This window comes from Megalops cyprinoides, chromosome 4, assembly GCF_013368585.1.
Source record: "Megalops cyprinoides isolate fMegCyp1 chromosome 4, fMegCyp1.pri, whole genome shotgun sequence".
NCBI lineage: Eukaryota > Metazoa > Chordata > Actinopteri > Elopiformes > Megalopidae > Megalops > Megalops cyprinoides.
The window spans coordinates 23,031,005-23,053,781 of record NC_050586.1 but is presented as its reverse complement, the minus strand read 5'-3'; the positions used below and the strand labels follow the sequence as shown (position 1 = coordinate 23,053,781).

Below are 22,777 nucleotides of genomic sequence, written 5' to 3'. Positions count from 1 at the left end.
CGCTTATTATTCTTATTTGGTTAGCATAATAACGTTTCTTTAGAAAATCTCTGAGCTAATCATATCGCCTGTCACCTTGCATTTACCAACTAGAACAGAACTGCTCCCTGATGCCCGCTTTCATGACGACCCATGGCAGAGAGAGGGACTGCTGCTGACATCATAGTTCCATGTACACCATCTGCTTAATAGATGATTAACTGTAGTAGATCTTTGCACTATGCAGGAAGCCTACTCATCAAATTTGCATCTATCTAATTCTAACTTAATTGACATGTTATGCATGTTTCATTTTTTCATGTATTGAATTTAACACAGATGTGTAGTGTTAATTTCAAAAATACAGAAGGGGATTTTTCTTTCTCCAAAAATATTTGGCACTGTACAGGAATTGATTATTCCAGCCAGGCTTGCTTATCCTTATATATGACAATAAAATGTCTCCAAAATGTCCTCAATAAAAACTGTTTTGTGTTACAGAAAACTGTCCTGTTAGTTAGGGGAGGGCATTTTGGGGAGCTAAGCTTTTGGTGAAATGATGTACATGAATTTGCATAAATATTTGCATAGGGATATAAGTCAACTGTGCCCTGAATGTGTCTTTTGTATTAGTGTCCTGAATGTGTCTGCATTTGTGGTGTCTTAACACACAAATGACGTCCCTCTGCAGGGAAGATAAAGAGGTCCCAATTTGTGAGCTGTGATCAATCAAATGCAAATCAAACTGAAACTAAAGGAGAGCACACGTGACCCTGCCCACGATGGATTCATCTCTGTCTTGCAGTCTGGGATCAAGCACGGGAGAAGGACGGGACAGGCCCTATCCCTTCTAGAGCCAAAAATACCGCTTCTTATGCAGAGCAAAAACAGTCAACGCAGTGGCACCAAAAAACAACGCAACCTCGGAAACGGGGGAACCACAAATTCCGAAAGGCAGTCTTTACCGGGAAAGATCATTGCAGCATGTGCCAAAAAGGAGTGCACGGCTCCGCAGTGCAAACTCAGGGGAGCGCCGCATTAGCGAGACAATGCATCTTTAAATTGCCACCAGCACGACGTGCCGCTGGCTTGACTCAGAGCGGGGGATTGTTAAGCTTGTAAACAGGCATAATTGGTCATGCACACAAAGTAACTGTAAATAAGGTGTGCGCAGGGCCCCGCTGGTTGTTCTTCACACATCAAAGAGCCACTCTGGAGGAGAGGAGCAGCGGTGAAGGAAGTAGAGTGCGGCCCCCGCGCCATGTTTGTTTCCTGTCTCTGCGTTGTCCCTTTATTTATTTATCCTGCTCTTTCTAATGTACTGGCACGCTGGTGGGTTTTGCTTCAGGTGTGGAGCAGGTTTCGTTCCAGGCTCTTTTAACACGACACTACTCCCATTTAAAGACAAAGAAGTTCTATTTGATTATAGCATCACTCTGCATGAGCACTTAAACATGGCCGATGTTACTGCCTGTTAATGGAACTATGCAACTGCTAATTGGGAAAGAAGATTGCTGTTGTGCATTTGATTTCCACACAGATAATTGCCATGAAATTCCCATCTTTTTACTCATTCCACACATTCAAAGAATAATCAGGTTAGGTGTTAAAGATAATAATAGACATTGTTTCAAAATACAAATATTGGCATTATCTCCAGGCCAATGTTTCATGACTCAAGCCCAGAGGGACCACAGCACATTCTAATTTTCCTTCCAGCCTCACTTCCATTGGTAAAGTGAGTTGTTAATTGATTCCTGGAATCTAGTCACTGACTGAAATCACAAATGACTTCACAAATACACTTCAAAAGGAAGAAAAAGGACAGTTTTCAATGATTCTACCTAATACAGAATCAAGTATGCAACAAAGGCATTCACAATGCTACCCTACACCATGATTGGGAAAGCAAGCAATAATACTACACAGCAATAATACACTGTATTATAGGAAAAATTAAGTGTTTATAATTCATTATATCAGAATTAATCATGGCTACCCGTACCCATACTTAACAGTTCAAGGCCTTCTAGTGTACAAACCTAGACTTGAGTAAAGTGAAATTTAAAGTGAAAAGACTTTCTCTGTATAATTCGGCAGTGATGTCCAGTGGCATGGGACATTAACTTTGGCTTCCTCTTGTGGGCTACATTCCATTGTCAGTGCCTGATGGCATGCTAATGCACAAGTAGAGTTTGCTAATAGTCCTCTATGGGTTTGAGATGGGAGGGGAGGTGGCTGGAGTAGGCCCATTTGGAGTCGAGGTGACAGGAAGGTCAGGCCACAAGTCATTTGAAGTTGAAAACTACCCTCAACTGTTCACTGTGTATGCATTTCATTTCATTGGGCCCTAAGGAGCGGTCAAGCCAAGACTACTACCTGTCTATTATGAGGACGGATTTCAGCCTGGGGACACTAAGTAGGTATTTGCCATCAGGGCCTTCCACGCTCTTTCGAACATGTGTTAGAATTGCAAAGTAATTACTGAGTAATTAGATATTGATTAGAGCCTATAACATTTAAAAGGGTTAGGACATTAGAGCATTGAGTTCTGCATGACAACCCTGATTACAGGTTTTAAGCCATTTGGAGTCTTAGATTATTTTGCAACTCAAGGACAAAAGGAGAGCTGCTTTGCATTGCTTTATAATCATCTGAGTACCAGGACATTTTGAGGTTGCAGCCATTTATGTCCGGGTGCATTGATCCAACATGAATCAGTGAGGGATAACTAGCTTGGAAATTATCAAATTAATCTCATACAGGGACCATGTGTTGCTTGAAGAAATGTCGCGAGCAATTCTGAGGCAGGGAAGTAAAGTATTTACGGGCATACAGAATGCAAATCAGTCCAAAAGCACCCCAATTAGAGACTTGACATTGTGGGCCTGATTAGTTGAATCAAAACGTTGACCTACCCACTACTTAGAAAATCCATGCCTAAGGCAAAGAGCTGTTTATTATTTCTGCATTTGTCCCCTAAAAACCAAAACAACCGTTCATACGGGCACAAGGCCAGAAATGAGTGATTATATGTTATGTTTCTGACAAGATAATTGCAGCCTCTGTAAGGTTTTAAGGGTCATTCCACACAGAAGGTGTATTTTTGGTGCCTGATTAGCCCTCTGGTGTCATGCTAGGACAAAGGGTGACAGCAGTGTTGCAGCAATGCTCTCTGGGAGCACAGGTAAGGGAAAAGCATCTGCAACAGCCATACATTTGTGTACACTGGTGCTGGCAGGGCCTCTCCAGGGGACCGCAGTGCCTTGTTTGCCAGGTACTGCGCATCAAGAGGGGACAGGCTTTGCACAGTAAGTGTCACCGTGTTTGTGTGTCTGGTTTCCACCTTACAGGGCCACCTCCGTGGGTTTCACTGTTACTGTCCAGAGTGTGACAGCATGTGTGTCCCGATTTATCAATCAGCCCGCTCATAAGGGTACTTGTTCCTCCACTAAGCATGGCGTCCACTATAATGACTAATTTATAATTGGAATGTTAGGCTTAAATTTGTACGGAAGCAAGTTTGCATAAGTACAGTACTATTGAGTAAGAATGTCTCATATAATTTTGAATTATTATATATATATATATATATATATATATATATATATATATATATATATATATATATATATAAAATATCATTTTTGTTTGAAAGGATGAGCAGGCCATTTTGGCTATTTTAGCAAAAACAAAACAAAACAAAAAAACAGTTGCTCAGTTATTATTTACATAATATTTTAAAAAACAAGTGAAAGAATGTTAATATTCAACGAATATTGTTTTCGTAATTCAAATTCAAACCTATAATTTTAAAAAAGTTAAAGTTTTATTTTATATCACTTATTGTATTACTACCTGAAGAGTATATTTCAATTGATATTAAAGACAAAAAAGCTTCAAAGAAAAGCAGTCAGTGTGCAAGAAACCTACTAATTTCCATAAATTCATATGGAAAATTTCCCATAAAATTCCCAGATTTTTGTACCTCTAGCTGCCACCTTTTAAAGCTCTCAAGACTGACAGGAAGCTTTCCATTCAATTTCCACTTCAACTGTGCATAAATCTGATCTGTCAGAAATGATAAATTCTATATTCTTAAAACATGAGTGATAATTTATAAAAAAAAAAAACAGTGTGCTTTAAACCACAGGCCTCAATACGAGCAGACACTTTTTTGCAGGGCAACCATACAAAACCTTCATATAAGGTACAGATGCTGGACTGGAAATGACAATGATGAAAGGCAACAGCAGATATCACTTCTAAGCCCATTAGCGCCCAACTGAAGGAAAGTGCCGTTTGGCGTTAATCCACTTTCGGTTCATTCGCTTTCTGTCAGAGGCATAATACCTGCTGGTCGCTAATCCTGTAAAGTTTGATTGGGTTAGGACTGTCCTGTTGGCAGGTAAGACCGCGGCGCCTGTCTGTTCACATTGGCAAGACCCCTGACTGTTCCCCCTTAGAACTGCATGCACTTGGAAAGGACAATTTCAATGATGCGACTGGTTCAGACGTGTCAAATGGCGGGCCTCCCTAATTAAACAACGCCGAAAGAAGATCAATTTGTAATCCTCTTTGTTTCATCCTTTTCTCCCTTCTTTGTCGAATTCAATAACTGCAGACATTACAGGAGAAATCTTCACAGGAGCCAATTATGCCCCTAACCTCCTCAATGAGGAGTTAATGTTCAACCCGTTTAACAAGGGATTTGAATAGTAAGCCACAGGATCCCAGCAACTGACAAGTTTATTTGCTTTCTTAAGCTGTTGACACAAGCAGTTTCCGACTGCAAAGATGTTTATCTATGCAGCATTAAAAATTCACCAACCCAGATGAACTCCTCCATACAGTCTACTCTCGGCTTTATTTTCACTGTGTTCACTGTATCACAATGCCTGTGAAGTTAACGAAGGGCCATTTTTTGATTGTGGACACTACGACCGAGACAAATCCAGAGCCATGAGTTCAGACTCTTCTCACTTTTTTAGGGTAAACAGCATCTGATAAAAAATTAAATGTACATGTAAATTAGCTAAAAATGGCACCTTCATCATCAAGCTTCCAAATTACATTTCAGAAGCCACAACTCAACTATCAGTGACATACTACAGTATACAGAATCCCTGGTCAGCTGCATCTTGCTGTAGTCATAAGTGATTTACAGCTGTGTACTGATGCAATTGTTTACGAAATACTTAGACCCGAGATGATGAAAAACAGCTTGGGTTCTCCAATCAGCTCAATATTATTTTGTAGAAAGAAATTCTACCCCAGATGGAACATGATGGAACCATCACTAAACAGGAGATTCACAAAGGGCTAATAAGACTTGCTATTATTCTAAGGACACTCTTTGTGGTTTGCATTGAAAGAGTGACTCTGTTGCTTCTCTTATAACACCAGTTGTCTTGTCACTTCACTTCTTGTTCTCGGAAACTGCTTTTACTTCAAAGCTGTCAGATACACATCTTTTCTTTTGGACAAAGGCCAAGGTGTAAATAATAGGATCTCATTGTCCCATTGGTGAGACCAATTTTAATACAACAGACGACACATTAACACTGCTTTGGATAACTGCCATCGTCACAGAGTAAGACACGTAATGTGTTTTTTTTTTTTTTTTGTCGTTCCCCTCTGTTCATTAGAAAAAACATTGCAGTGATAAAACACCCGCTGCATAGCATAAATCACATTATGGAAATGATGAATAGCAATCTCGGTTAGGAACTGAGTTATAAGCTGAAAACAATTTGTTGTCAGTGACCTCAATTTCAATTCTTTTGCTGAATGCTTCTCCATCAGTCCTTAATGTGCTGTTTTACAGGCACCACGGGACTCTAATCAAATACACATCTCAGCCAAATTTCATTGGTTTTCACTTGTTCTTAACAGGCTTTCATTTTCTCATTTCATAATTTGGTGTGAATCAAGAAAGGGACTTCAAGCAGTACAGTACCATCATAGCAGCAGACTATGACCCAAACATCTCTTGTCCACTGTCTCCCAGCCATTGCTCTACAGACTCCTATTCTTCAACTGGCAATGGTGTCACTCACACCCATTGGCTGCTTCACCAGGACAGCCACAGTATTTTGTTTAAATTAGTTCAAATTAACTTGCCTGCTGAGTTGTAGAAGTCTGTTTCAGACTGTGAATAAATCCTCCTCTGGAATAATTGCAAACAGCCATCTGTGAGTTCCTCATTTGTGTTGAATATGGCACAGAAATATCGAAGTAGCTTGTAAAACAATAATAGAGGAATGGTGCAGTTGTTCTTAACATTCAGCATATTAGACATTCACAGTTTCATGAATTTGCAAGGCTGGGTCTCACGGAGTTAAAACTAATGATTTGTTTCTGTTTAATTTTACTGTTTCTCCCACTGCTCATCAGTTTACCAAGCAGTATTACAGCCAGCATTAAGGCTAGAGGAAAAACGTCTTCATAACCCTCTTCTAAGCCTAAAGCAGAAACTGCAAACTTACTGTAATCACATATTTCAATCATTACTCTCTACAAAAAAGAGAGAGAAATGGCTGATGGTTAATAATGTTGCAGAACTTTTGCTGACACACCAACAGACTGCCTATGTTTGCGCTGCACAGTTTCAGGGCAGTACCTTGACAACATCCTCATCGGTGGAACTGCAGCCGATGGTCTCCTCCACTTCCCGCACGGTGCCATCCCGCTCCACTGTCACCACTTTCACTGGCACCGCCACCCTCTTCCCCGTCAGGATGGCCGTGTTCAGGATTTCCGTGTCCTAGAATCGGGACCAGAGAGACAATCAGGCACAGGCAATGAGATATTAACAATGCACTGTAATTAAGAATTCTGCCTGGATTCAATCAAAGAAATGCAAGAGTTTCTTCTTTTTTTCAATAAAAAACACAATTTATTTAATCAATTTTGTGGACCATTCAAATTTAAACTTTCCAAATTGGGTTTGTGCAGAATAAAATGTGCACTTGTATTTAAATTTACTGATCTAAGATTAAAGTTGACTGATCAATGTGAACTCATTTTTTAGAAAGGTGAATATGCATTCATCATGCACAGATCAAAGCAGAAGGCTGAAGTTAATTGTGTGGGTTCTAGTCTGCTGTATAAGGAAATAGTTCAGTTTAGTAACAGAGCCCAAGCAGAATGTGATGTAGGATTGTTGACCATTACAGACAGGGAAGGCTGGCTCAGCAGTGCCTCCATTTCACAGAGTGCACAAGCAACACTCCATGTCCCCGTGTTTGATAGCTCCTCTGTGTTTGGATTGATTGCACAGTTAAATTGTCCCAGCCTTTTTGATGTCAGGTTTAAAAACAACAGAAACGCTACATGGCAATTTGCAGGTGATGGTGAAAACTCTCTTGGCCACAGTGGTTCATGAGCCAAACTGAGCTGTAGGTGTTCACCGTAATGCACTTGAGGGCTAGTATTTTTTGATTAGCGACTTTCAACTTTGGGGTACTAGCTTGTTGGGTGAGTGAGGTTGATCAGTTTTGTGAAAACATCGGGCAAAGCAATGTTGTTTTCCTCACGTTTTCCTCATGTGACATACATCCCGATGAATGCCACCTCCCCACTATGTTAGTGGCAGGCAGGGAATCATCTGTCTGTGTTGAAACAAAATGTATATATCTAAAAATCTACGCATGTTTGAAAGAACTCAGAAGTGAGTGCAAGGCAGATCTTTTTTTTCTTCCTGACACAACAAGATGAGGATTGCAAAACCAACACATCCAGAGAACCACAGGAGGGAGAGAATTACACGGTAAGCCAGCATGAGATACTAACATGATAGAGAAGTGAGAGAGAAACACATAGCTATGTCTTACAGAGGGCACTCTAACTGATGGGAATGACAGACACAAACAGCACGTTCCAGCTCTGCTGCTGAATCAACTACAATGAGGAAATTCTTTTGGCACCTTTACGAAAAACTTCATTGAACAAATGTATAGAACCCTGGGGACTTCCTGCTCTTCATTTCATCTTTTATGACTCTTTGGAATAAACTGGAAATTCTTTGGAATCTTACTAACAGGGCGCAAGATATGAACTTTTGCCAGAGGAACTTTGAAAAATGACACCACGATTTAGCCTCTGACCATTTTCACGATAATCACTGAGGGAGTGAATTACTAAACATAACAGTATCACACTGAGTCTGATCAAAGCTAGCAGAAACCCACACTGAATTGACATTTAAACTTTATAAAATGGCTGGTAATTGCTCTCAAAGAGCAGGCCAGTGCATCTGGCCCCCTGACCCGTCTCGGTGGCGATAATGAGGAGACATTAGAGCGTGAGTCTCGGCAATGACCTCGCTGCCAGTTGGGGTGCACGGGGGAGGGGGGAAGGGAGCAAGGTGGCATAGAGAGCCAGGCAAAATTAATGCCTACTCCAGGCTCTAATTTATTTCCGACCTTTTTGTAATGAGTACAGAGAGGAAACTATCTCTGAGGTAAACCCCCTCAGCAACACCCCCCACCCACATACACACACAACATTCCGCTCCTTACTTATTGCAATGAGGCAGAGATATTGCTTTGAATTTCACACAACCACCTGCATGGTAGCATCACTAGCCCACTGATGACTGCACAGTTGTATATGTATGACAAACAGCGGGTGGGCTGCAAAGCACACAGCAGCCACCAGAGGAGAGGTTTTTCCAGAGAGAGAACAATTTAAGCTAGATGGGCTCACCTAATGACTGCGGAAGGCTGAAGCTGCCATTTTGCTGGAAAACAAGGTCTTGGCCCAGGATCAATTATTGCTTCATTTTCATTTTGCCTACCATCACCACCACCATATTTTACCAGTCCACCTGCCCTCCTCTGTCACTGACAAAAACACCAAGATGGCAGACCTCAGGTAAACGCCCACCAGACCCTTGTGGCCTTGCACAACTGTGTGCAAGAGTCATTTCTAAAAACGGAAACAGCAGAGCCAAGCTACATCAGAGCACAAGATCGATATCAGCACGCATGTAATAACTGAGTGAAAAATGTACAGTTGAGAGCCAGCGCCTTTCTTGGGGCCGATGGCAGGATTAAAACAATGGGCACTTGCGCGGTCATTACGGGAGGGAATCCACTCGGCCGCTCTGGGTAATTGCAGTCAGTGCTGGGCTGAAGAGCTGCCTAGGGACCCATCCATCAGGCAAGGGACAGTGCCAGCTCCCCTGTTGCGCCCGGTCCAAGAACTGCAGCGCAGCAAAATCTCAGGCACTCCTTCCTTGTAGGAAGCATACGTACAGTATTGAGACCTCACAGTCTAAGATTCTCTTCCACCCTCCAGAATTTAGCATCCTCAATCACAGCTTTATCCATTAAGGAATTACACATTCATCAGATTTATCACCACTGGGGTTAATACATAAAAAATTATCTGGATGCTAAACCTGACAAAAAATATGCTGTTCTTTAGCAATGCATATGCAATGCAAGACATAGCAGTGTATACTGAAAGCTTTTTCTGGCCTCTCTGGCATTTGCTGTCAAAGGACCCCAACAAAAACGCCTCCTGGTTTGCAGGATGTAAGTGATGCATGAAATGACATCATCACAGTATTAGCATTAAAATTAAACATCTTGCCCTGTCTTGTCTTAAATAACTCCAGATATAAACATGACTTATGTTTTACTGATTTCCAATACAACTGTCTAACACTACAAGAAAATACCTTCAAATGAAATGAGCAATGATCAATTGCTGCACACACATAGATAATGCCCAGCATTGCTGCTGTGATGGAACATTAAACTCAGAGCATTTCTTCCTCATATTCAGCATACAGTGTCATTGGGGACAGATTACCAAGATCAGGGTCTACCCTTTGGTCATGTGGTCCCCCTCCTGTTCTCAGTGAGACATGTGACAAAAAATTACAATTTTGGTGGCTAGATACCACATACCTTTATGTAGCCTATCGTGTGTAATTCAGCACCCCCATTAAGTCATTTATCGATGCAGGAATCACTTTAAGTGGTTATGGAACAGGCCTTGTGGTGAAAGCATCTGATAGTCAAAAAGTAACGAAAATTCATGAATACCACACTATGTTGGATTTAGTCTTACTACTTAGTCACTACCTAAATGTTTATGAGAACATCATGAAAGCAATTAGTGTGAGGAATGAGGTGCAACATTAATTTCCAGTGTTATTTAGTGACAGGGAAACAGCCAGAGCCCAATAATGCAATTTGGTTGGGGACCAGCATCCACTTTGAGCATGCTGTGAATTTCAGAGCAGAATGAAGAAAAACTCACGTTAATTTGGCCTGCGGGGAGATTGACAAGCAAACAAGGAGGAAGAGAAGGAGAGCAAGGCTTTGCATGGCTGTTAAGAAGCTGTAGAGTGACCCAGGGCAGTGACAGACTGTTAGATGTTAATGCTGATATAAAAAAGGAATATGGTTTTAATATCTATTGAAAATCCCACCGCAGGCAGAATCCACTTAGAAGATGCGATTCAACAGCATGGGGTAATCAGACGATGAGGATTAAAGTACTGGAAATACAGATTAGGATTCTGATTTTCTCCCATGCTTTCTTATTTAACAACAGCAAACATTTATTACAGAGGATTGTGGGTAATAATGTCTACTGTATTAAGATTTTTGCTGTTTGCATTTCTATCTTTTCTCAAGTCATTTCAATGACATTCTGGAACTAATATTTTCAAGGACCATGGTGTCAAATTGGCAATTGTTTTTTCATTTCTCTTTATAGTGAATTGCAAGAACACACAATCTATCCACAAACAAGAAGCACAAAAAATAGACATAGAAAATAAAAATAGAAAAAGAAAAATTCTATCATGAAAAAAGGTTAAATACAGCATGACTAGGAAAGGACACAAATTTTTCATGGTGGGTACTACCATGAAAAAAAACATACAATAAGACATCTGCCAGGGCTCTGCCATTCACACTTTGATGGGACTGATAAAAATGTGCTCAAAACTGGTAGATAAGAAGCTACCTATCAAGTAGCTCAGAATGCACTATATGAGAAGATGACTGTAATCCATAGAATTACAGAGTACTGAGGTGTTATTTAAAAAAACTGAATCTCCATAGATGAGGTCAGCACCATAAATACAAACCTCCTGTTTGAGCTATTCACAGAGCCTTTTAATATATACATCAGTCTCAATATACTCCACTGTCTATATTCCTTCATTAAGAACAAATTCTTTGAGAAAAAAAACAAGGGATGCCAAGACTTCACACAAACAAATACTGTCAGCAAACAGTACTTAAAGCAAAGAAATCACCAGATAAGGAAACAGCTCCTGAGACTCTCCCAGGGGCAGTTATCAGTGTTGTGAGGAAGAAGTGTCTTCGCAGCGCACAGTCCAGGAAAATGAAAATTAATGTCCATGACGGTGCATCACTAATCCCTTTATGGCCGTCCTGTTAATGTGTTTTGCCTTCAGTAATAAAAAAAAAATCCTGTTTGATTTTTTTAAAAAGTATTTTATGCTTGTCCTGCTAAATTATTAAGTGTCCTGTCACATCAGGTGCATTCTACCAACTTCAAAGGCAGGCACATTCCGTTTGAGATATTGCATTCCGTTTGCATGGTGTGAATGGTCACCTGCCACAGCATGCTGCATTGGAGCAAAAACAGAGTCTAAAGGCCTCATAAGCAGAACACATTGGGGAAGGTCCTGGTAGGATGCTATGCATAACACCTGATGGAAAAAGGTACTGCAATGCAGGGAGCCGTGTAAAAATACATCAGAGGACTCGCTCTGCAGGGTATATTAAGCAACAGGGCTGAAGGAAACTAATCACGTCTCAAACTGGGAACTCTCATGCTACAGTAATTCTTGCTCATGCACAATAATAATGCTTTGGGGGTTTTCCAATTAAAAAACACAAAGCAAAACTCAATACAATTACAGTTTTCACTTTCTGTAATATTGAAAAAAAAAATGATAAAAAAAGTTGTTCAAAAGACAAGACATACTGCATTCATTGTGTTATTTTTTTATATTTGAAAAGGCCCTAGTCTGGGAGAAGTACGCCTTTCTGCAATAGAAAAAAGAAAGTTACCGCAAAGTGGAATGTTTGTAATGCTGCATAAATACACATAACTCTTGGGCTCTTGCTTTGTTGCTCCCTCACGCCACGTGCACTGCCTCGCAACACAGCTCCTTCCGCAAAAATTTAGGGAGCGTCGTTTCTCAAAACCACTTTAGCTTGACTTGCAGGGCCCCGGGGCTCCAATTTCCATGCAATCTTATTTCTGCTAACACAGTTTTGATCTTTCACCATGGTCCAGTGCACGTTTGCATCTTATTTGAGCGAATAGGGGGCGCATCCCTTTGGTGGCGGTCACAGAGAACTGGAAGTGCGGACATCTAAAAACCCCCATGCAAGACACACACACTGCATTCGAGAAGGATGCTGACCTTGGTCAGAATACTCAGGTTTGGTCCTAACATAGGAAGCGAATCTGTACACACATTCCGATGAGAGCTGACAGAGAATTCAGTTTTTTTTTTTATGCAGCCACAGGCAGATGTGGAGTATTTTGTTTGTGTTATTTTGTTGTATTAGAGTTTAGTATGAACCCCAGATCCATACAGGCTCAGTGTGGCACCAACACTCCAGTGCTGCAAGCTAAACCCCCAAGTGTCAGAAACTGTGACAACAGGGAAGACACAGGGAGATAGGAATAACAGCCCTGAAATAAGGTTTAAATCAGCTCTATATATACAATGCTATGTCATTACTGCCCTGCCATGTCTGAGAGCAATTCAAAAGGGGGTTTAATCCGCAGCTGTGAGATTACCAAACAATTTATGCTAATTTCAGATCAGAAAGTATCAGTGACCAAATCCAATTTTGACGCTACTACATATTTTGTATTTTGCGGAATGTCCTGTAATCCCATAATCAGAAACTTCCTTTCTCTGCATGTCTAATCACAGAAGTCCCAAAACATCATGCTACGTCATCTGACTTCGCTGTAAAGGTTTTGTTTTGTAATATTACTCTTTTCAGTGCTTCCAATAACCTTGGGAGAGTGGTCTCAAAAGAACAACAGATTATGTGCGTGTCTGAGTGTGTGTGTGCGAGAGTGAGTGTGTGTGTGTGTGTCTGTGTATGCACGTTTATATAGAGCACTAACATAAGTGACTGATTTCCTACAGTGAAGCCCAAAAATAGCAGTCACACAAAGCTATTTACTTATTAACTATGCCTAGGAACATTTTCATAGTGAAGACAAGGAAGACTTATAAATGCTTAATGTCAGTGACAAGGAAACACGGCATTACTCAAAACCATGAGTGTGTATTTTCATCATGACCCGCCTCATCAGAAAAACAAGGTTGGAGTTTTCTTTAACGTTAATGACTGCATGATTATTCTGCTATACACAACTCCCAAATTCACATCTATCTGGGTATAAATTAGCTATCAGAATATAATGATGTATCATCATATAATTTTAGCTCAATCAGTACAAAATTATTTCCATCTTGGTATATTGCAGTATATCTCTATTTTGCACTAATATTTTAAATGTATTTGCAATATTTTCTTGGACTGAATAACATACAGTATTTCAATACATTTTATTCACACAAGTATATTTTTAGTATATTATTTCAAAATTCAAAAAAAAAATTGAATCTGAAATTCAAGAGACACTGTGGTCATTCTGTTTCATATTAAAACTGAGAAAACATTTTACCACTGTGTCAGGAGCTGCTCATGCCAGTGGGGGACTTTTATTGTTGCTATCTTCTACAGCACACATGTTCAATTGGGTAAGCCATTAAAAGCACATTCAGATCCTGTCAGGGTGACCACGCAGCTCCCATCTCTGGTTAGATTAGATCCCCCATGATTAATCAGTCACCTGAGGTACTGAGTTACCTGAGCGACCAAACAAATTGTCTGTCCCTGTTATACAGCAAATGTGTGGCTTGTTAGAGAAGGCAGATAGCAGACCTCAACTGGATTGTCTGCCCTAGCAGTTGCACAATCACTCTCAATATTGCTGTATAGCACACTACAATCTTCATTAAAATTATAATAAAATTCTGTAGAGTTCTTATTGGCTGAGAGGATCTTAACATGGTGTAGCATGGCTCCTTATGCCCCTACTTCACCCCTGCATCTGTGCTGGATGTCTCTGAAGGCAGCTGGCCCTATTGTTTCTTTCCACCGACCTACAACACACCTGCACATGGGATGAGAGCAGGAAATGAGCCAGCTTGAACCAGCATCATGATCTCTCAAGCTGATTTAGGCACTGACACGTCCAGATGAGTCACAGAGGACCCACGTGCACTACAATCGGCGGAGATGAATCATGCGGTGGAGTGTGTTATCTGCTACATTCTCAAAGAAAGAGGGAGAGATGTTTTTATCTGACTTCTTGCCACTTTCTCTCCCTTTGGTGGCCCTTTCAGGAGTGCCACTGCTTCGACACCCCCGCTGGATCTCAGCGCAAGCCACGGCAATGTTGACGACACGCACCCACAGATCTCCACATGGCTGATAAGGCTGAGTAACTCCCAGACCGTTGCCCTGTAAGTCAGGATCAACTCCCTCGACCAGTCCGTCCGTCCACTGATGGCGGAATGCGGAAGCAACGCCAGCGAGTGCACCACACATGCCCTCCCGACCATAGGTTTCCTTGGCAACGCGCAGCACGTAATGACACACCGCCTGGCTGAGCACAGAGGTAATGAGGCGTGCGCGTTTTGATGCATGGAGACCAGTGGGGCCCCGCCGAAAAGTGTCCTGTTTAGACCTTGTCCGAATGCTCACAAATGGGTCAATCAGAGGCACAGCTGATACTCAATTAGTCAAAACCCCACTGGCGACACACATTTTCGATGACCAACTAAAGAAAGCTAGAAAATCCCTTCGACTTTCATCAAAATTTACAAAATTGGAGCAATGTGAACATTTTTTTCCATAACATGAGCCACTCATGTGAGACATGATGTAAATGTGATTCATAAAAATGCTGATAAAAATTCAGCACAGGTACGTCAGAGCCTGCTGGCGCCATCCCAGGCCATATAAGGACTTCCTGGGCTCGTTTTAGAACACATGCTGACACAATCCTAATTTGTGGTGGCAGAAGAAGCCTAGCCTCAAACTGCTCAGTGTGAAGTACCAGTTGAGGTGAAAAAGAAATGTTTGACTTAAGCACACACTTGGTGAACAGGTTCAGGACAAGAAGAGGAACATGGCTTCCTCACTGAACTCTTGGACTGGACTTTGGAGTTTTTCCCCTCATTCTGCCCTCACCCCCATTTTAATCCCCTTGATAAACCTTTTTAAATTTTTTTCCTGGTTGATTTGTTTCACTTGGTCACATGGGTTCATCTCACACTTTCAGTCTTGCTAGAGTGTACTGCCAAAAAATAATGCTTCATCATTAAATAAGTAATGCTGCAGCCTTGTACCACAAAAAACTTTGTTTTACTGTGACATTTTTCCTTCTTTTTTAGCCTCTTCTGTTAAAATCCGAATATTTACAAGCAACCACATCTATATGCACATGTAGATGTATACACACTCCATTTGCATTGTATATGCAACATGCCAATTTTAATGTGAATTATGCTCTTTGTTAAGCAGTAATGTCCCAAATCATTAAACAACTAAAGTGCAATTTATTAAAATGTCAGTAAACCCGACATCTATATCATAATAGCGTAAATGGGATAATTAATCATATAGCTCTATTTCAACATTATACTAAGCAACTGCAAGCTGTTGCTGCAAGTTGCAGGCATACCTAAGGCAGCTCACTCAAAATGCAATCATATTTTAATTAAACTTTGCTGTGTACATACAAAAGGATCGCTGAAGAACAATCATACCATTAAATAGAAATCATACTAAAACCCATTTGCTCATTTGGTTAAAATTCAGGATTCTTTTGTGCAGAAAATTTGTGGCGATAATAAGATGCATGTGTGATTCAGTCAGAAATCAGACACGATTAAATAATTCAGGAGAGCTGTGCTGTGTAAAAAAGGCTTCAAGTCACCTGAACACTATGAATGTGGAAGAAGTCCAGGCATCCTAGATCAATATACCTCATGTAACATTTCCTGGTCAAATCTAGTAAGAAATGTAAGATGACACAGGAATCTGTCACGACACATTTGTCTACATTCTGTCTGTAAATTGTATATTACCTTGTACTGTATATTGCCTTGCCAAGCTTCTCTCACTAATTATGCATTTCTTTTCATCAAAATGGTAAAGGGAAAGTCACAAAATACATCTTAAAATATTTACCATGGATACTGAGAGGGGACACAGCACTTCAGCACTTCATCCTGATTAAAAATCCTGATTTTTATTTGGCTTTTATTTATGTTATCCTTAATGCGTGTAGCAATGTCACCTGTGCAGACATTAGGTCAACTACGGAACACCAGTTCACTTTTTAATCGTTTATTTGCTGTTTGTAGGAGACTCAATTTGTTCCATGGCCAGCATATTTTGGATTCCTGGCAGTTTTAGCTAGAGGGTTTTGTGAAGTAGCCTGATTTTCTCCATCTTTTCTTTCATTCTTCCTCCCTCCTTCCTTCCTGCTCTCTTCACATGCCTCAGCTGTGAGGGGTAAATTGGAAAGAGGCACTTAGCGGCGATTTACTGCGGATCCATTAAACACATCAAGAGCATCCTGCGAGTGTGCCCTGAGCTTCGTCTGCACACCGCAGCAGAGACAAATTTAGATTGAACTGCCTTAATGCACTGGTTATTTGTTCCAACACATGGGCCAAGCTTCTGTTTAGACAAAAATAGGTGTGCTCTGTTGACTAAACGCACAGCACTGGTTACAAGCAAAGAGGTCAGCACCCACAGCATTTAAGCAAACCAACAAACTGCCTTGTTTGTGACTGTGGATTCCAAAAACAAATGAAATAACCACCCCACATGGTGATAGTACCCTAGATCTACTTGCAAAATATACTGTACAATGTACTGTTAAGATGCAGAGAAAAGCTCAACAATTACAATCAAAAGTCATGGCAGGGAATTTTCAGAAGGGATAAAGTGTATGGCTATTTTGACACATCCACATCCACAGACACACATACACTTTCACACTTACACTCCACCCCAGCTGACCACCATAACAAATATAGTAGCTTAAAGTGAAAGACAGCAGAAAGGAACTAAAGTCAGCCAAGTATATTAAAAGGTTACATAAACTGTTGGCATATCCGCAACATGGAGCTGGAGCTAGTTTGGAGAGGTTTGGGAGAGTAGGAGTCAGGGGCGGCTGCCAGGAATAGATAATGTGCCTCTAAAGACTGATAGCACAGAAATAAATGAAAATTAGCTGCATGACAATGTTAATTACACTTCATATATTAGTCATCTGGTAATTGAACCATTCATTCTCCCACAAATAGAGCCCTACTGGGCAGAGGGGAGGAAGTAGCATCCCACTGCGCTAATGAGATCGGGGCGTCACAGGGATTTTAAATCAAAATGCCTAAGTGTCACTGCAAACCCCTAGGGGAGGTGGGAGAGGATGTCATGGTGCCACATATCGGACACAGAGAAACACTAACTGACCTGGCCTGGAGGAGGAAGCTGCACAGCTGTAGTCCTAGTCAGCCAGCAAGACCCTGCATCCTTCTCCCTCCAACATGTTGTGGTTTCTGAGAGTTTCTTTCTGCTGAATGTTTTAGCTTGTTCTAACTAACAACTTCTGTTCCCTTTCTGTTTCCCCTGCTTTAGTTACACATAAAATTAGGAAGTGCTTTTCTGCACTACTCCACTAACAGACTAACAGAATAGCTAAATGAGTTATTTGTAAACTTGTTGATGGCTATGTCAATTACTGTCCTGCTAGCCTCCTTGCAGCCTTAGATTAAAGGAGACAGAGTCTATAAAATCCAGTCAAACACATTCAATGGGTCATGAGGTTTGTTCTCCCAGGCCAAACTCAATAAGAACAATGCCATCAATATCTGTAACCATGTACAGTGGGCTAACCTGCAGATCACTTAAAAGAAACATATTTTGTCCCAGGTGATTCTAATGTGCACACGTTCTTAAGTGGGTGAGTACAAGGGTGAGTACTGCAATTATTTTTCTATAAAATTGCTTATATGAAAAATGTGTGAAAAAGAGTAGTTTAGCTGAACAAATCCAGGTCACCTGTACCTCGCAGGATACTACAACAAATGTTTGACCATAACATTAAAGAACATTCTTTTAAAAAGACCAGAGGTATTTGGTACCAGAGTCCATTAATCTACTTAAGACCTTGTTTGATTTATCTTATTTAAAACAACCTGCGCAGAAAAGCCATTAACAGTTACCACAAGTATGCAAAGTACCAGCATTTATTTTCTTCCTTTGATTACTGGGGCTGCATGTTGATTGCCGTATGCTCACTATTAATATCAAACCTTTGGGAAACAAGCAATTCATCATGCAGGATTATTAAATACAACAAGGCAGTTTGCTATCTAATGTATGATAAATGAAGACAAGCCTTTTTACCCGCATAAAAGAAGGGGAGAGAGAAAAAGGAGATGAAGACATTCTGTAGATATGAAACCTAATGGGCCATCCGAACATTCACATGAGAATCGTTCTTTCAATTTCCCAGCCTCTAATTGCATTAGGCTCTGTGCTGCCGCTACCCTGTGGACCTATTAGAGGGAGGCTCAGGAATTCCACTGGGCTTTTCATTTCCACCTCTGTCAATTCAAGTTAAGTGACTTGCCTAATTTCTTGCGAAATTGCTTTCTTCCTCGGCTTGGTCTCACTGGTAACAAGTAGGGCGAACACTGAGCCGCAAGCACCCTCTCCGCAGCTCGGTCAGGCATCCGTCACGGCCCCCGAGTCACGGCCGCGGGCTTCTTTATAACAATGATAGCATTAAGCAAAGGGGATGATTGATTAGCTATCCGCGCACGATATCAGCCACTTTCGAGATCTTCAGGGGAAGGTGAAAAGACCTCGTGTAACCACGCACACGACAAAAGTGAACGGGGCAGATGCGTCGACCACAGTCGTCTGCTGTTAACGAGTGGGAAGCGCGGAAATCAACACCTGCTGTCTGTCTGTTTCGGTGAAAGGTCTAAGACTGCTCAGCAAGCGAAAAAAATTGTGACATGAGAAGCATTTCTGTCCTGCATCCGGGATGTTTAGGATTTTCCCAAAAGAAAAATTACAGTTGAAGTGTGAGTGGCTGTAGACAAATCTGAAAAAGTAAGAAAAGTGGAATAAGAGTGCTGCAGTGCTTTTTACTTGCCTGGTGTTAAAGCAATGCTTTCCAGCTCACACACTGACTTTTTGATGGGAGAGCTATTCAATCTGGGCAACCCCTTGTGGAGAGCTGTAAAACAGGCCTTGCATCACATTTGGCACGTACTGCTTCAGACCAGCACCACTGGGAATATCCTCCATTTGAGCACCAATGGAGAAAGCAGGGGTTTCTGAGCAGGTGAAGAGCTCTAGACTCGCCTGGACTGAGGTCTGCTCTTCCAAGCAACACCAACCTGCCTAACAGGCATGACAGGTACATTAGCACACCACTCTCAATAAACCACCAAGATGCAGTTTTCATCAAGCAATTGAGAAATATATTGGTACCACTCAATTAGGTATGAGTATATTTGATAATTAAATATTTGATAAATGTATATATTGTATGCTCTGAATGGTTTACTTGATTTTAGGTCAAGTTGTAGATTCTGAGTTCACAATGTTGTTATTTACAATTAAATGTAATTTTAAAAGCAGTGTTCCAACAACCAGTAGAAACTGGGAAGTGATAATCTTACTAGCTACTTAAAACCCACTTATTGTTTATGAACTGTTTTCAAGAGTCATGGTTAATTGTTCCCTCCTGAACAGCTCCACCATACCTCAAATCAATATTCAAATCATACATCCCGGCCAGATCTCTCCATTTTGCAACCTCAAGGTGACTGACTGCCCCCTCCTTGTGTGGTTGTGCTTCCCAGGCACAATACTGGCCCTCCAGTAGTGGAACAAACTTCCCACTGTGGTCAGGACAGCAATAACATTGGTTAGCTTCCAACACAGACTGTGGACTCACCTCTTCACCTCTTCAGACTGCACCTTGGCTCCCTTCCTGTCTCCATCCCCTACCACTTCCATCTTCCCATCTTTTGTACAAACTGAGTTTATAGTATTTTATGGTTCTGGTTATTACGGCTGTATGTTTTTCTAAGTGGGGTTATTACGAATGCTACGGTGTACTCAGGGTAAGCACAGTTAACTTGCACTAGTACTTTAATGAAGTTACATATATACTTCTCACTGGTCCAGGAATATTTTCAGCCAGGTCTGGCACTATTTCTGACATTAATCAGGAGAATATACTTACGCTCTCCCACAATTTGCTCTGGAAAAGAATGTCTTCTAAATGACTGTAATGTAATTGAAATGTATAAACATTCAGTTGAAATTAAGTATGACCCACTTGTGAATTCAATGTGGAAACCCTCTCGTTACAAACTCAAAGGGTCATATCCTGAACATACAACTGAGGACCGGAAACGGCTGGATGGTAACAGCTGCTGATGATTGTGAGCATTTGAGCATCCCTGTCTCTAATCATGTAACATAATTGTGTGAGCAAGGATGAACTATTTGACAATCACTTCAAGGCACCGAGAGGGTGAAAACACTTACGATAAAGATCTGCTGAAATACCTGTTGAAATATTAATCGCAAATGGTAAGCAATACATTATTATTTATATAGTGTATACTTTATCTGTTGCATGCCTTATATGGCAAACTGTCTGCAATTATATACAAAATCTGCAGTTTCTCACGGACAACACATGCGGGAGGGATTACTTTTGCAATTTTCAATAAGTAAAAAGGCATACCAACTGGACACTCTTCTAAAAAAGAAGGTGTGATAAAGTTCATTTCCTTTAAAAAGTAGGTCAGGTTGGGCAACAGGACGGACATTCAACTGCTAAGAATATCACTTGCCTGACTTCACTAGCCTGATAGGACTGCTGTTAGGCTGCAAGGTGATACAGTACCTGTGCATACATATAGAGACACGACAACTTTAAAGAAAAACACATCATTCTGACACATGCACAGTGCAAAGTGAATTGGGGCATACAAATATGTTAAACAGCATTGCACAAGGGTTGAAATCGGGCCTCATCTAAACTGGTGAAGAGTTGGTGTCTTAAGTTCTGTTGTCACAAACTACTTTTCAGCTGCATAACTGATTGACTTTACCCTTTTCTCACACTAATCGTCTCCTTAATGAAAATGCTGGGGGAACATCTAAAAAAACTTAAATCTGAAAGGATTAATACAAACATTGCGCCATGTATCCCCTTAGTTATGCATACCCAGGTCTTCCTGCTGCTGCCTGAGACTTGATTGATATAGTACACTAGTCACCATATCTCCCTTAAAACAAATCTAATTTATATGGATAACACAGCAGCTGTTTCATTGATCTATGCAGAGGTGAATTATTCGAAATGGGTCATTGTTGTTTTTCCCATGTTTGAAAAATAGATGGCCCATACTCTTTAATCCATCCAAAGCAAGGTCACAGTTCTCCAAAACTAATAAAAGTGCTGCTCTTCAAGGAAGGTTCTGTGCATGAAATATTAACGAAACAGAATTAATTAATTCTAGGCAGCACCTCGGACAAAAGTATCCGTCATCATTTTTTTCAAGACTTTCAAATTGGATTGGAAAACCAAATGAGGTGCATTACAAAACAACATCACTATAAAACTCAGAGGTGTCAAAAAAGTAATGGGTTTTTTTTTGTCTTGCTCCAGCCAGACTGGCGTCAATGTGCTGCTGTCTTTTTAACACCACATCTCCCAGACAATCATGGCAGAGCCGACTTTCCCAGAAAAACAAATGAAGGAGGGGCAACTGTTAAACTGTACAGTGGAGAGTTCCACTCATTTGAGTACCATATTGCCCACTGGGTGAGTCACAACTCATCAAAATCAGCAAACAACAAATACAAACAAGTGTTCCAATTAAGAATTAATTATGCGCTGGTGCTCTGTGCTGCTGTTGCATCCGCAGGGACTGTTTAGTATAAGGAGCAGTGAGCGAAACCACACAGTAATCTTCTGGGGAAAAACAAACGCAAACGAGAAAAACAGACTCCACAGTCATTGTGGGGAAAAAAAAGACGAGAGTCCATTTTATTCACATAACAAGCCCACAGTGGAGTAATAGCCATAGTTTGCAGATAAAGAAACAACAGCAATGCTGCAATTTTCCAAGGCCTTTGAAGCCAAAGTTACCAAAGAGGAAAAATAGCCCTTTATACTTTTTCCCATTTATAAAAATGTGAGCCTCTACAGTGTGAAGCAAATTGCATGTAATAATCCATATTTTCCAAAGAGCTTGCTACAGCGCTGCTAGATTCACAAAGGCCAAATCATGTGAGCTGATATGGAAACAACAACTCTTCATTTCTTTCTCAAAAAGTTTGTGGGAAAAAGTAACAGATTTAAAAATATCATAAAATATGTTTGTTAACCTTTGATTCGAAATGCATAATGTGGCCTATAAGGAGTATGCTCAGCACCACTTGATAATGCTTCCTAATATCTGAAAAAGGCACCTATGAAGAAAAAAGTACAGTACAGCAACATTGTGGGTCTCCTTAGTAGCTGTGAGACAGTACTCATTCTACCACTAAGACAGATGGGACTTATGCATCATTCTGTCCCTCTATGAGACACCACTGATACTCACTCTCTCTGTGCGACGGGACTAATTCTCTCTTCTTGTAAG

General features: G+C 40.8%; 1 protein-coding gene across 1 annotated transcript in view; it reads right to left on the bottom strand.

Annotated features, from left to right (window-relative positions):
• The window catches only part of si:dkey-215k6.1 (transmembrane protein 132C), a 165,473-nt gene that overhangs the window by 14,344 nt on the left and 128,352 nt on the right, over positions 1–22,777 (bottom strand). Inside the window, exon 5 of the mRNA XM_036527031.1 lies at positions 6,602–6,745. Coding sequence (XP_036382924.1) covers positions 6,602–6,745 — 144 coding nt within the window. The remainder of the gene's footprint in view (positions 1–6,601; positions 6,746–22,777) is intronic.